General features: G+C 37.0%; 1 protein-coding gene across 1 annotated transcript; it reads left to right on the top strand.

Moving 5' to 3' along the window:
* The first annotated feature begins 101 nt into the window (after positions 1-101).
* dnajc21 (DnaJ heat shock protein family (Hsp40) member C21) lies at positions 102-15,158 on the top strand. Its single transcript, XM_067422900.1, has 12 exons — positions 102-479; positions 684-777; positions 3,373-3,496; positions 3,997-4,125; positions 6,392-6,696; positions 10,487-10,656; positions 11,024-11,117; positions 11,962-12,126; positions 12,460-12,508; positions 12,592-12,749; positions 12,868-12,952; positions 13,186-15,158. The coding sequence occupies exons 1-12, from the start codon at positions 383-385 to the stop codon at positions 13,342-13,344; spliced, it is 1,629 nt and encodes a 542-aa protein (XP_067279001.1). The 5' UTR covers positions 102-382; the 3' UTR covers positions 13,345-15,158.
* The last annotated feature ends 82 nt before the right edge of the window (positions 15,159-15,240 follow it).

Below are 15,240 nucleotides of genomic sequence, written 5' to 3'. Positions count from 1 at the left end.
AACACAAATAAAATGTAATAAAAAAAAACAAAAAAAAGAATCTAAAAACAGCTACAACTCTTAGCCAATAGCAGCGCTCTTCGTGTGTGACATCAATTCCATGCGCCGCGGATCCACACACGACACCGGCTTCGTGTGGTTTTTCTGTAGAGTGGAAATATGTGAACTGTCTAAGTTGATGAATTTGCTCGTTATTCGGTTGCATTATAGCCTCGTGTTTATTATATTTTATGTTTTATTAGGGTAGCGCTGTTATAGCTTTTATTTTGTGATCCACGCGGGCACATTGATGACATTTAGTGTGTGCTGTAGTTAATGACAGTTGTTTTCAAAGCATATCATTTACAGTTTGTGTAAGAGCTCCGCAGAAGTCTGAGCTAGGATGAAGTGTCACTATGAGGTGCTGGGCGTTAAAAGAGACGCGTCGGACGACGACCTGAAAAAGTCGTATAGGAAATTAGCCTTGAAATGGCACCCAGGTATTTGATTTCATTTATATTTTCGATAATCCATAGAGATTAGTAGTCCATATTAATATGTGACTGTTTGTATTGCCTCATATTTACGCCTGTTCTCCAACAAATCCTCAGCGATGGTCTGCCTAGTGCATTTACGTGTTCATTATATGATTAACGTCATTTTAATCATGCAATTTATGTAATAATGCACCATATTTATTCTAGACAAGAACCTGGATAACGCAGATGAGGCTGCAGAGCAGTTCAAACTGATCCAGGCTGCATATGATGTTCTGAGTGATCCACAGGAGAGAGCCTGGTAAGACTTAACTAATCAGTGGAAAAAACAACAATACTATGCCTAGACAGGATTAGGCCATAGTTCAACTGGACATTTAAGTAGCTTTTATAAATGTGACTTATAAAAGACATTACTGGTGTGCATCTTGAGACTAAACAATGACAGTGACATATTTTTAAAGGGATAGTTCACTTTAAAATGAAAATTCTGCCATCCTTTACTCAGCCTCAAGTTGTTTCAAGCCTGTATGAATTTCTTTCTTCAGCTGAACACAAGGGAGGATTTTTTTTGAAGAATGTGAGTAACCAAACAGTTAACTGGAGCCATTGACTTTCATAGTAGGAAAAAAAAAAATACTATGGAAGTCAATGGCTCTAGTTAACTGTTTGGTTACTGACATTCTTCAAAATATCTTCGCTTGTGTTCAGATGAAGAAAGAAATTAATACAGGTTTGAAACAACTTGAGGGTGAGTAAAGGATGACAGAATTTTCATTTTAAAGTGAACTATCCCTTTAAGATAGGCCTATGTCAGTGCAAGCTGCTTTAAGATAAAACAGCTCAAACATGCATTATAGTCTGACTAAGTTTAAGTCTTATCTGTGAAACCAGGTGTGTTAACCAAATTAGGGCCCTGTAAAATTCTTTTTTTTTAATTTTTTTTTCTCAATTCTGTCTTTTCTGGTCTTGGATTTAGTGGTTTAATGAAATGTTATTAATAAAAAAGGATGTCTAATCAATTGAATTTATGAAATTTATACAATTAAATGTTTAACAAAAATGTTTAGGGCCCTATGAAATATATTTATTTCTCCCAAATTGTGTTTTCTCCTCCTAAATATTTCTTGATTTAATTTAAATGGTCTAATTAAATTGAAATATGTTTTTTTTAAACAATAATAGGGCCATATGAAATGTTTTAAGTATTTTTTTTAGAAATATGTTGAGAGTTGTTGATTCTATTCTGTATACTATACAGGATAGAATCAACAACTCTCAACATATTTCTGAAAAATGGATCTTAACCAGTATCAGTTTGATAAATATTTAAAACTTCCTCGTATAAGAATCATGATGTGCACAGAATGGGATGGCAAACAAAATTTCTAGTTTTCAGTAAATTATTAATTCCACTTGTGTGTTTACCTTCAAAGCCACAAACTCTTTTATATTCTGTGATTAATTTTGATCAGTACAAGCCCTTGGCCATTGTGCTGTCAGGGCTGTGTTAAGTTTTCAACTTGCACAAAAAAAATTAAATAAAAAAACAGTTCATGATGTGAGAATCATCCTCAAACTTACACCAGGACTTGGTCCATTTATGGGGGGCTTGTTTTTGTGACATATGAGGACACAAATGTGTATAATGACATGGGTATGACATAGGTATTACAAGGAGAGGGTGAAATATGAGGACATTGGCCATGTCCCCACTTTTCAAAATGCTTATAAATCATACAGGATGAGTTTTTTTTAGAAAGTTAAAATGCAGAATGTTTCCTTTGATGGTAGGTTTAGATGCAGGGGCAGTGTAAGGGGATAGAAAATACAGTTTGTACAGTGTGAAAACCATTACGCCTATGGGATGTCCCCATATGTCACAAAAATGTGTGTGTGTGTGAGTGTGTGTGTGTTCATCACTCACTGCTCCTAATGTGTGTGCACTAACTTGCAACTTGGATGGGTAAATTTCAGGGGACAAATTCTGAGTATGAATTACCATCACATCGCATCATGTTTTTTAAAAAGCATTCTTCAAGCTGCAGCTCTTTTATTTGGATTATGTGTCATTTTTGGCTTGTGGGGGTGCTAGTTAAGGAGTTAAAGGAATAGTTCACCCCAAAATGAACATTTTGTCATTTCTTTACCCACCCATTTCTTTGTTGTTCCAAACTGGTATGTTTTTTTTTCTTCCATTGAACAGAAAAGGTGAATTTTTAAATAGCTATTTTCCATATGGTGGTATGGATGGACTACTTTTGTGGCGCTTCTGTCAAAAGGGACAGAAGGGGCTGCTGCAGTTGTGTACAAAAGAGCTTCTTAAAAATTCTCTTTTTGTGTTCTATGGAAAAAATAACAGCATATGGGCTTGGAATGGCTGAGAGAAATATTGAATGTTATAGTTGCAAATTCTGCTTATTTACATAGTATAGCTGCCAAATTTTTTGGATTTTGTCAAACAGTGAATTTGTATGAGAATTGGAATCATTCTGGATGGGTTGAAGTTATATAATATAAAGAATATAATTATATTAATATAAATGTAAAAAAAGTTTTTACTTGTAGTGCATACCATTGCTTTCCTCTTTAAATTAATTTATTGTCATCTTTTCTTTATAAATTCCAGCTTTAATTGCAAATGTATTGTAACAGTAATTCATGACATAATTATTTGTTATAACTTATATAAATAAAAAAGTACTGTTGTTTTCTGACACATTAGCTATATATTATATGGGACTAAATAAATACTGGTAATACTAATCAGTTTTTGGCCATTAGTGTACTAAAACGGCTAGTTGTTTATGTGTATTACCGTCTTCATTATGCATCCATTATACATCCATACACCCATAATATTTAAATGTTAATATGGCTGTTATTTTGTTTTAAGGTATGATAACCACAGGGAAGCGCTGCTGAAAGGAGGAGTCAGTGGAGAGTACCAGGACGACAGCATTGATCTCGTGCAGTTCTTCACCGTCACCTGTTACTCGGGTTATGGAGATGACGAACAGGTGAATATTAAAATGTATTTTCAGTTGGTCAATAACCGCATAGATGTCCGTTTATCATTTTATTCATTGAAGATTTTGTATTGTCCATTTATCTGTTTATAATGTATAATTCACTATTCTGACTTTTTTTTCTTGCGATTGTGAGTCCATATCTTTATAACTCAAAATTGCAAGTTCATTTTTTGCATTTCTGACTTATTCCAAAAGTGGCAATGCAAGTTAAAATGTGTGAATTGTAAGATATATGCTCACAATTCTGAGGGGGAAAGTTTTTTTCCATTCTGTGGAGGGAACAAGTTTCCATACATAAGACATATGGAATTGCTATTAAAGAGAAACCCCTAAAACAATTAACATGTACAGTGGAGGCCATCATGTACCACTGGAGGGCAGTAGAAGTTCATGGAGCAAATAAACTGCAATCTTGCTTTCGGTTTGGATTAATTCAGACTAGTAATTGTAGAAATTGATGTATTATGTGTCTCTTTTTGTCTCTGTAGGGCTTTTACACTGTATACAGGAGCCTGTTTGAGTCTATTGTAAAGGAGGAGATGGAGCACAGTAAAGATGAGGAAGACGAGGAGGATGAGTTTCCCTCATTTGGAGACTCTCAGAGTGACTATGACACTGTATGTACACTAGCACACCACACATTATGGCAAATTTTGGGTGGGAGGTATGAGATTATGGTTTAAGCAAGTTGCAGAGGACACTTGGTTATCCACCCCATGATTCATTACAGAATGAGTAGAAAACTCTTGTAGACCTTTAGCAGAGAGCAGTTTTACACCTATGGTCAAAGCTGGCCTTTAGCTGGTTTGCTTTTTTTTATCAAAATCTCCTTCCAGCAAGGAGCTGTTCATTGTTTCAAATGAGTATTTTTTTATTGTCTAGTTTCCATTCGGTTCTTAAGCATTAGCAGTTCAGCTGGAACAGCGTACTCAAATACTTGATAAGTGTTCCCTGCACTAATAATCTACAGATACAGAGCAGATTACTTTTGGAGATTGGATCTTGCATTCTGAATTAAATTATGATTTTATGTTAGGAAATGATGCAAAAATAATAAATATACAATAAAAAATATAAAATAAACTTGCCGGTTGCAGATCAAAAACGCAGCGTGAACAGTGTAGTGGGATTTGCAAATGAAATGCCATATACTACTGTTCAAAGGATATTTGTAATGTTGCAAAATATTTCTATTGCAATTAAATGGTGTTCTATTTATCAAAGAATCCTGAAAAAAAAACCGTATGGTTTACACAGAAATATTATGCATAACCTTTTTGAACATTTATAATAAACAAATTAGAATATTTGAATGATTTCTGAAGGATAATGTGACACTGAAGACTGGAAATTGTTAATGCAATCTTTCATACTGAAGAGCCTTGAAGCGTACAGCTTTATTCAATGTGTTGATGTAATTTCCACTGAAACAGGAAGACGGCGCAGTACAATATAAATCAGCCCCTCCCCTTTTTAAAATAGCCAATAGCATTTTGTTTATATCACAGCTTGACTAAAGCCATTGAGTTCAGTAAAGCCTCAGTTTCCTCTTAATCTCTTAACTGTTTCTCCTCCTAATCTCCTCCATTTCGCTTTAAGATACAGCATTCTGTGCATAATTCAAATGGGTCTGATATATCCCGACTTAGGCCCATGATCCGCTCTGTGCTATCGTGCCTCTGGACCGGAGCAGTCTGTGTGTGTGTGCGCACGCTGCAGCGGTTTACATTACACTAACTTGAAACCAGACTAATTTGCCCCAATGGAAAGCATATTTACACTGTCCGAATTGTTCCCCATCCCCTATATAGTGTGCATTGTGCCATTCACCAAGTAGAAAATACTAAATGTGTGAACAAGTGATGCGATTTTAGCTGCAGCTTTAGCATCTATTTATATTGTAGGGACAGGACGCTTTAGATTCTAGAGACCATTTTAATTGGATAAGAGGCTGAAGTGTAAAGTGATGTCATCAAAATCATTGATCCATATTGGTGAAATTGAGAGACTTAAGTTTTGAATGCTTGTACCTTCTAAATGTGAATTGTTAATATTATTGTTTTGGGGCACATTAGCTTATAGATATAGTAAGGCTAACATATTCATACTAAAAGCCAAAAAAAACGTCCATTTGGATTTCATGGGGACCTTAAAGAATTGAAATCAGAACCAGAATCGTAATGTATGGACTGTGTTTTTAAGATGAGAACTTTCTTTTTGATTAATTGTTTTAAAAAGATGCTTTTGAGATGGTAGGAGAGCATGCGTTGTTTGTTGGAGAGATATGGAGAGATATGTACCATGAAAACACTTGTTTGCTCAAACATGTCATCAGAGTTCTTCAGGGGGTCTGGTGCATTTTAGACCTTTCAGCCAAATGAGACTGTGGATTATTAACTTGGATAAATGGAAAAGCATTCCCATCTATAAATACTTGTCCAAATAAGCTAGTACAGGTAACAGTAGAATGGTAGTATTGTATATCTGAAAATATATTTCAGATTGTTTGGGGAATCTTGACTGAAGACTTCACATTTTTGTTCAAGCTATTCAGCATCTTTTATAGACATCAGGACTATTTTCAGCCACTCCAGTTAGACCTGAAGGCTCTTAAGTGAGCTAAACAATTTCCCTTTCCGGTGTGGCCTGTACCTGCACTTCACCTAATGGAGTTTTGGGAGTCATTTTCCATTAGTGGAGGCCTGCAAGAAGCAGGTGAACTGAGAATGACTGTAAAAGCCTCTTCATATTTTTATTAAAAGGATGAAGCATTCAGGATGTTTATCCAGAAAATCTTGATATAAAGTATTATAGGTTCTCTTCACATTTGGCTCTCGTTTTTCTCTCAATAATTATCTTTATTTGTCTCCCTGGTGCTCTCAGGTGGTGCATTTATTCTACGGCTACTGGCAGAGCTTCTGTACACGCAAAAACTTTGCGTGGAAGGAGGAATACGACACGCGGCAGGCCTCCAACCGTTGGGAAAAGAGAGCCATGGAGAAAGAGAACAAGAAAACCAGAGACAAGGCCAGGAAAGAGCACAGCGAGCTGGTGCGGCAACTGGTGGCCTTTGTCCGAAAACGTGACAAGCGCGTGCAGGCCCATAAGAAACTGGTGGAAGAGCAGAATGCGGAGAAGGCCAAGAAAGTTGAAGAACTGAGGAGAAAACAAAAGCTCAACCAGGCCAAGTGAGTGAGATTAGCGCATTTTATGGTGATATGACGGCCAATTGTTTTCTTTACAATTGGGAGATATATTTAGCTATATATCCACAACTTTCCTGCAAGTGTTAGTGGGCGTCGCCATGACACTCGATACTTCCGGTTGACGGTATCTTAGTTCCGGTTTAGCACACATAACAGTTATGCTGCGTTCATCAGACGCGAGTGACGCGAATAAATAGCGTTATTCGCGCGAACATGGACGCGTGAACATTTTGACTCCATTCGCTTCATTCACTACACAACAGACAAGAATTTGCATCATAGGAGGGGCTTCTGCCAGGCAGCGGCAGTCGTCAGAAGGACGAGCCGAGTTAAGGCTGCTCTCGCCGGGGTTAATGAGCGCTGAGCGCCTGGGTCTCTCACCTCAGAAACCTACTTGCTACCATAAACCATGCAACATAAATGGACCAGTTTGACATGTTGCCTAGCACCATACGCACACATTCAATGCCCATCAAATAAACTCAAGAATTGTGATGTAGAAGTAATATTTATATTTTAATATTTGTAATTTTTGAAATCATGTCAGACATTGTCAGTAGACTTTTTTTAATCAACATGAAAATAAATGCATGAACTTCCATTAATTTAAGTGCATTGTAATAAAAATTAACATTTCATTGCTGTAAATTTAATTATTGAGTTTATATAATATATTAGTTTAACCTAGCCTGTTTAAAATACTGCAGTACAACGGTATAATTTTTTGCAAGGGGTATGTTTATTGTTTTCAATAATTTACAGATTTATTGTGTAGCAAGACCGCACACTAACAACCTAACGTTAAATAGAGACCTGCAGTCCCGCGGGACACCGCACAACCGAGTGCGGCGCGGGGTCATATTTGATGATGGGCGGATGTGGGTGGCAAGATATTATTGTGTGCGTGTCGCGGGAAAATAAAATTATTTTGCGGGACTCCCGCAAAGTGGAAATATCTAACAAAATAAATAACTAGAAACAAATAAACCTTTATTTATAATAAAATAAAATCAATTTACAGGCGCATGGACGGAAGGTAATTCTTGCGTGGATTAGGCTTGGGCGGTAATACGGTAAAATGGTATACCGCGGGATCTAAAAATAGCAACGGTATCAGTTTCAATACCGTCAAACCGTCAAAAAAAAACAGATCAACTTACATATTGCTGATCAACAATTAATTATTAAATATTTAATAAGTTGAACTAATTAAACTATTTACATATTAAATACTATTTATTTATTAAATGCCTAAATATGTGTATGCGTTGTTGTGACAGAGTGGATGAGAGAGAGAGAGAGAGAGAGAGAGAGAGAGAGAGAGAGAGAGAGAGAGAGAGAGAGGGGAAAAGACGGCGAGTCGGGCACTGAGTTATTCGGTCTCGAAAAAGAACACAACTTCTGCAGTTTGGAAGTATTTTGGGTTTTGACGGTAAATACAGACGAGGCAATTTGCAAATTGTGCAACAAAAAGATGACCGCGAGAGATGGAAATACCTTGAACCTAAGGGCGCATATCCGAAACCACCATCCACTCACTGCTGCGTGGATGAAAAACTGAGCGCACCCTCGGACTATGCTGTAATATTGCCGAAGCCTTTTGTCACACAGCTGGCAATGTAAGCAATAAGCATGAACTCCACAAAAATCAAGTGGACATGGGACTCACAAAAAAAAAAAGTCAATTGTCTGACAATTGTCTCATAACGGTAAGCATAAAACGTGCAGAGAGTTTCTCAGGGGCAGGGGCTCAAATGTAAAAAATAAAATAAAAATATAGGCCTATATATATATATATATATGAGCCAAGCCAACAGTTTGGTGACGCTGTCTGAGCCTTACATCATAATGTTTTAATTATTCACGGTAATACCGTATACCGAGGTAAAATAGGGAGGAGGTTTGACGGTATCAAAATTTGGATACCGCCCAAGCCTAGCGTGGATCATAGGGAACAGCCAAGCCTACACACAGTGGCAAAATGTGTGCACCGCATAACTCGGGTGAATCGCTTAGTGCTACAGATATTAGTAAGTTCTTGTAAGATAGTCAGATCCATGCGACCGATCTGGGACATGTGATCATTTTGCCTGAAGCGTTGTTCGATACCGGCGTGTTCTACGTTGCCATAGCGATTAGGGGAAAGGTCAGAGTTCGGGAAAGTTGTGGATAGATAGCTACATAGACGTAGTTCCCACTAGAGCTGTCACTTTATGGTCACAAATCGATCGGACCAACCAACACAAGTTTCAAAAATGAAAATAGGGAATCGATTTTAACCAAATATGTACACTAATAATTTTAAACAAATTAAACAAAAAGATAGATGTAACATAACTCACAAACATGCAGAAAAAGAAAATAAAGAATTCCGAAAGTGCAGTAGGCCTTGCGAAAGCTAAAATACCCCCTCCTTGCGTAGCTGGCATTGAAGTATACCTGAGTGTCCCTGGGACATCAGTGCGGTCAGACTCAAAGCGCATCTTCTGAACACCTGAACATATAGTGGAAAAAAACGCCCTGTTCTGGACCTTGAAAATGTTGATCAACTTGTTTTCCTGTCCAATAATTTGTAATAGGCCTAGCCTTATTTGCATGCTTCATTATACGCCTGCCTTGCCTTAGTGTTGGTTATCTATTAAAAAAAACACATGGGGTGCGTCTCAATCAGCTCCCTAGTTCAGTAGTCCGGGCACTGATCAGGACTTAAGTCAATAGGTTGATCCCACTGCCCTGACTACTGAACTAGGGAGCTGATTGAGATGCACCCATGGCCTGTTCTCAAGTAGCTTAGCTTAGCATAATGAATGGGATCCTATGTTGCAAGCTAGCATGTCCCAAGTAAAAGTGATCCATAAAAAATAAAACCCACCTAATTACTTCTTGTGGCCTGCGTATTCACAATGAGTACAAACAGCGATGAAGATTAAGACTAGGCGATTTCCTAGGCAGATATTGACTTGAACTATATGGGGAAGCAAGGGTGAAGCACTGCTACTTAGGCGCAGAGATATCACGGCTCTCATCGTCACGTCCTCTGGCTGTTGAGCGATCCGCAATGTGTTGCGTAATATATCTGCGCCCAAGTAACAGTGCTTCACCTGTGCATCGACTAGTCTTAATCTGCTTCGCTATTTGTACTCGTTGTGAATATGCAGCCACAAGAAGTAATTAGGTGTTTTTTTTTGTTTTTTTATCACTTTTACTCTGGACATGCTAGCTGGCCACATAGGATTCCATTCATTATGCTAAGCTAAGCTAGTGGCGACCCTGCAAAACTAAAATAATTCATGCACTGAGACAAAAATGCATTTGCCCACATATCTAAATTTAGGGAAGAAGTTGAATAAGCCCTTTTTCTAAATACGGTGGAGTATTTCTTTAATGATCTTTATATTTAATAATCAAAGAACAAAAGACAATTATACAAAAGACGATTATTAATTTATAATTAACAATCAAATAAAAGACAAACACTCCCTGCTCTTGACTGAATCACTTTTGTAGCTTTAATAAGGATTAATATATATTTATAATTTATGCAGTGAAGATATTTGATGAATCAATTTCTGTATATTTCCCTGTTAGAGTAAGCGGTTAATCTTTCAGTCAGATGTGTGTAAAAGTTGTTAATTTCTACCGTAACAGTAGGAATAAATTAGCAGTATTATTAATGTGAAGGCAAAGCTGATTTTTCATCATCATTACTCCAGTCTTCAGAGTCACATGACCTTCAGAAATCATTCTAATGTGCTGATATATGTGCCATTAGGCTGGCAGAAGACTATCAGGAACAGAGTTGGGCCGCCATGTCAGAGCTGGAGAAAGAACTGCAGCAGATGGAAGCAGAGTACGGTTTAGAGTTTGGTGACGTATCAGAGAGTGAAGAGGACGAGGAGGAGATGGAAAACGGGCAGGAGAGGGCAAACACAGACGGGGGAGGTGAGTTCTGATGACGTACTCGTATGCTTGAGTGGATTCTGGGTACAGGAGGTCACGGGTTAAGGGACCAGTCAAAGGTTCAATGCACATTATTTCAATTTAAAGACATGTCACGACATGAAGCTTTGGTATCATTTTAAATCTATGCAGTGACATTCAAATGTTTTTTTAAGTGTGACATCAGTGTCCAAATACTTGTAGAGTCAATATATAAATAGACAGGACAAGTCAGAGCAGTCTTCTGTGATTCATACATAATGCAATAATACACAGTGTCACCAAGTCGTGAAAAAAACCCTCAATCATACTGTAAATGAAAACATTTGTGAGTAATGAACATATCTAACAGCTGCTTGACCTTTGACAGGTGCGGTGCAGGCAGATGGTGCCGCGGAAATGGACGACTATTATGATGACCTGTATTGCCCTGCCTGTGACAAATCTTTCAAATCTGATAAAGCGTGAGTGACCAGAGCTCCCACACACACTGCTCTTTGAAACTTTCCTCACACACCCTTCATCACCTCACTGATCAAAAGGTTGATTTCAATTTTTAGATCTCACATCTTTAAGTCAGCCACTTCACAAATGAATCATTTGTAATTAATAATATACACTACCATTCTACCATTTTCTACCATCACTTTTGCTGACTAAGGCTGCATTTATTAATCAAAATTGCAGTAAAAGCAGCAATATTGTAAAATACTATTAGACTTTAAAAGTTTTCTATTATCATATATTTAAAAAAAATTATTTATTGCTATGATGTCAAGGATGAATTTTCAGCATCATTACTCCAGTCTTCAGTGTCACATGATCCTTCAGAAATCATTCTAATATGATGATTGTCTGTGTTCAGCTAATATTTCTTCTTATTATTATTATAATTATTACCAATGCTGAAAACAGTTGCTGCATAATATTTTTCTAAAAAACCTTGATACATTTCTTTGATAAAAAGAAAGTTCAACTGAACAGCATTTCTTAAAATAGAAATCTTTTGTAGCATTCTAAATATATTTCAAATATATATATTTGTGATCAATTTAATCAATAAAAAAATAATACATTTCTTTAAAATGTCTTTGAATGGTAGTGTAAATGAACATAACACAAACATGAATTGGTTGAAAAAAATATTATTTTTATATTTTATAAAATATATTATAATATTATTTTTCTAATTTAGCCTATATGTTTTTATTTATTAATTTAATAATCACAAGCAAAAACAGCATGTTTTGAACAAATTTGCATTCTATGCATTTAATGCAGGAGTATAATCTGTTTCTCTCACATCAGCATGAAAAACCATGAGAAGTCCAAAAAACACAGAGAGATGGTGGCATTGCTACGGCAACAGCTGGAGGAGGAAGACAAGTCGCTGAGTCAGAACTCTGCGGAGAGAGAGGAGGAAGAGGAGGAGGATGATGATAGCGATGAACTTGATGGCACACCGAGACAAAAGTAAACCATATCACTTGAGATGTGCTCTTCAAATATAATTGGTTTGCTTTGCTATTATTTTACAATATATAAGCTCTAATGCGAACATTAATAAAAAGCTAATATAAAAGGGTTATTAATAATATAAATTAATATTAAAATCAATAGGATAGATCATATACTGCTGACATAATGTCATTGCTGAAATGAATATATAAAATTGTTTTTTCATAATGTCTGAAATTGTAATAAAGAAAGGAGCTTGTAGAACATCTATAAGTTTGTGTACTTAAGCGAGGCATCTGGTGGCGTTATTGGCTGTTTCTGTCCACTGATTGGTTCATTTGATTACAGATTATCTAAAAGGCAGAAGAAAAAGAAACGGCAGCAGAAAAACGTAAATGTAAGTCACTGAAATCTAACCTCTGAACCCATGAAGAATTTGAATCAGTAAAATATCATTTTTCTAATACGGTTGTTCTGTAGAATCTCCCAGAAGCACCAGAAATGGACAGTCCCGTCCAACAGTCCACAGAAGAGCATGCCGCACCTGAATCGGGGAACAACATGGACGCTGCGGTCCCCTCTGAGGACCCAGATGAGAATCTAAAACCAGAGGGATGTGAATCCACAAATCAAAAAAGGTTCTCTCATATTCCTGTTTAACAATCCATCGGTTTAAAATGTTATGTTGTTATAAAGTGCATTCTGAGTAAACTCCTCTGTATATGAGATTAACTCTTAATGTCATCTCATACTTAGCTCCGCAAAGACAAAAGGGAAGAAAGCGGGAAAAGACTCTAAAAAGAACAGCAAACCACATGGCGGTGTAGAAGTTGCCCAAGAGGTGTGTACTGTACCTGCGTTAGCATGTGTGTGTACGTGTGAGCAAGCAACCACTCCTCTATGAACTTACAGCTGCTTTATAATCATCATCATCCATATACAATCATCAAGTCATGTACAACTTCATATGACTATAGGCCCGTTTCACAGACAGGGCTTAGATTAGGCCATCATCTGTCAACTATTTATGGTAGAAAAGTTGAATGTAACTTTTTTTTCTTCTGCTCCTTGTAGAAGGAAGTCAACCTGCGCTGTGTGACCTGTCAGTATGAATTTTCCACCAGGAATAAGCTTTTCGATCACCTGAAGACCACAGGCCACGCCACTGCCCTCTCCTCTAGTAACGCTGCCCAAACGAGCAAAAAAAAGAAGGAAACCAGGAAGAATAGATAACCGAGAGGTCAACTGATGAGACTCAAGCCCCTCTGACAGTACATTTGTCAAAGAAAACCTTGTTTGTGACACGGTTGTGCAACCGTCAGGGAGTGCGTTTATGGTCTTTTTGTCCCTATGAGAATGAATTTGTGCCCCATGGGCTGACATTTCTTTTGTAATGTACCATATGCCAAAAGATTTCCCTAGAACTGTCATTTTTTCCTACCATAATTGATGCATAATCTAGTGCTTTAGAGCACTTCTGTCGGAGAATGACTCTATTGAGTAGGCCGCGCATATGTTGTTGTTTTTATGAAGTTGAGAATAATTGTCTTGCTGCCAAAGATGGCACGTTTTATGTCACATTTAGTTGCATTTTCATAGTGACCATTCCAAACTGGTAAACTGTTAAAAGCAACATAAGGAATTAAACTCCACTGGATGTTTTGAACATGGATGTTTCTGACAATGTTCCACAGAGCTTTCATTTCATTGGAAATGTTTTGGAAGGTGGAACTTCTGTTTGTAGAAATGCACTATGAACCGTGAAGTGTCACAACAATGCTGTTATTATTAGTAATAAGACCATTGGGTTTAAGATCGTGAAGAAGGTAAAAGCTAAACATTCAAATATTGTTAATGTACCACGTGTGTAACGGGTGAGCTGGAATATAAAAAGGCTTAGTGTTATGCCAAACAATACCAATACCATTTCCATGAAAGGATCTTAAAAAGAACTAGAAAACAAAACAGTGGATGCTTACTTAATAAACTGTTGCTTTCTTTGCAGGACGAAAATATCTTTCTCTTCATAACTTTTTAACAGACAACAGATTTATTTATGACCTTGCTTGCTGTACGATATAGGCTATGAATGTCAGGTTTGAATTGAATCCCCTCAAAACTCTCCAAACATGTTTTATGTATTTATAACAGTCGTTTTAGACACAACCCTGCAGTTGATGTATATATAAAAAGCTAAGGACATTTGTGGAAATCCTCTAAATCTTATATAAGTGTACAAATGTGCTTTAGGGTCCTATTTGAATGATCTGAGCACATGGTCTGAAGCACATGGCGCAGGTGCTCTTAGGGTGTGTCCGAATCCACTTTTGCTAGTTTAATGACGGAAAAAACAGTTGATGCGCCAGGTGCATATTCCAAGAGGGTGTACCTAATCTCTTAATGAGTCATAAGTGTGTTTTGGGCATAATGTGTAATAAATCCGAGTCTCATCTCCCATTCCCTTGGAAAGCCAGTCGCGCTTGCAACACTTCTGCAACACCAAAGATTGAATACTTCTCTAGAGAGAAATCCTTTTATTTTTTAATATTTTAAATATCTGTGTGATAGCAGAGTGAAGGTGCGTTGTGAACCCGCCTATAAAAACATATTACTAACACACCCTTTAAATAACACAAAAAATATTGCACTATTGACTTTAGATCAGGTTTCAGTTGGTCAATGGCTGTCGTTTTCAGCAACGCTCCAAGAATGCGCCTGAACACACCTGGTTTTCAGACCAGCACGCCCATGGGCGAACAGATGCATGCGAGTGCATTTGCTATTTAAACAACGTGGCACTGGACGTGAATTATAAATGCATCGGACTGAAACTAGCACAAAAAAAACACTTGCCTGACATCACATTGCGCTGGGTGTATGATAGGGCCGTTTGTCTTTATTTAGCATCGCAAGAAGTCATACTTTTTTTTCAGTACTTTTCACTTTTTTCAGCCCTGAAAACAATTACCTAATTAAATAGGGAGTTTGAACCAGATTATAAGTTTGTTTGTTGCCTAAGGGAATTTGTCAAGTTCTATTTTGACTATAAAATTTGTATTATAGTTGAAATATTAGGCAAGATGTATCTACCTGTAAAACAACACAAACCTGTTATACCAAGTATATCAT

The sequence above is a fragment of the Pseudorasbora parva genome, chromosome 18 (genome assembly GCF_024679245.1).
Source record: "Pseudorasbora parva isolate DD20220531a chromosome 18, ASM2467924v1, whole genome shotgun sequence".
NCBI lineage: Eukaryota > Metazoa > Chordata > Actinopteri > Cypriniformes > Gobionidae > Pseudorasbora > Pseudorasbora parva.
The sequence above is the reverse complement of the archived record's forward strand: the minus strand, read 5'-3'. Positions and strand labels throughout refer to the sequence as shown.

Excerpts from the sequence above, each read along its gene's own strand:
- dnajc21 (XM_067422900.1), top strand. The coding sequence starts at position 383 with ATGAAGTGTCACTATGAGGTGCTGGGCGTTAAAAGAGACGCGTCGGAC. Across the intron at positions 4,126-6,391 it reads CTCAGAGTGACTATGACACT|GTGGTGCATTTATTCTACGG; the intron begins GTATGTACACTA and ends TGGTGCTCTCAG. Across the intron at positions 11,118-11,961 it reads TCTTTCAAATCTGATAAAGC|CATGAAAAACCATGAGAAGT; the intron begins GTGAGTGACCAG and ends CTCTCACATCAG.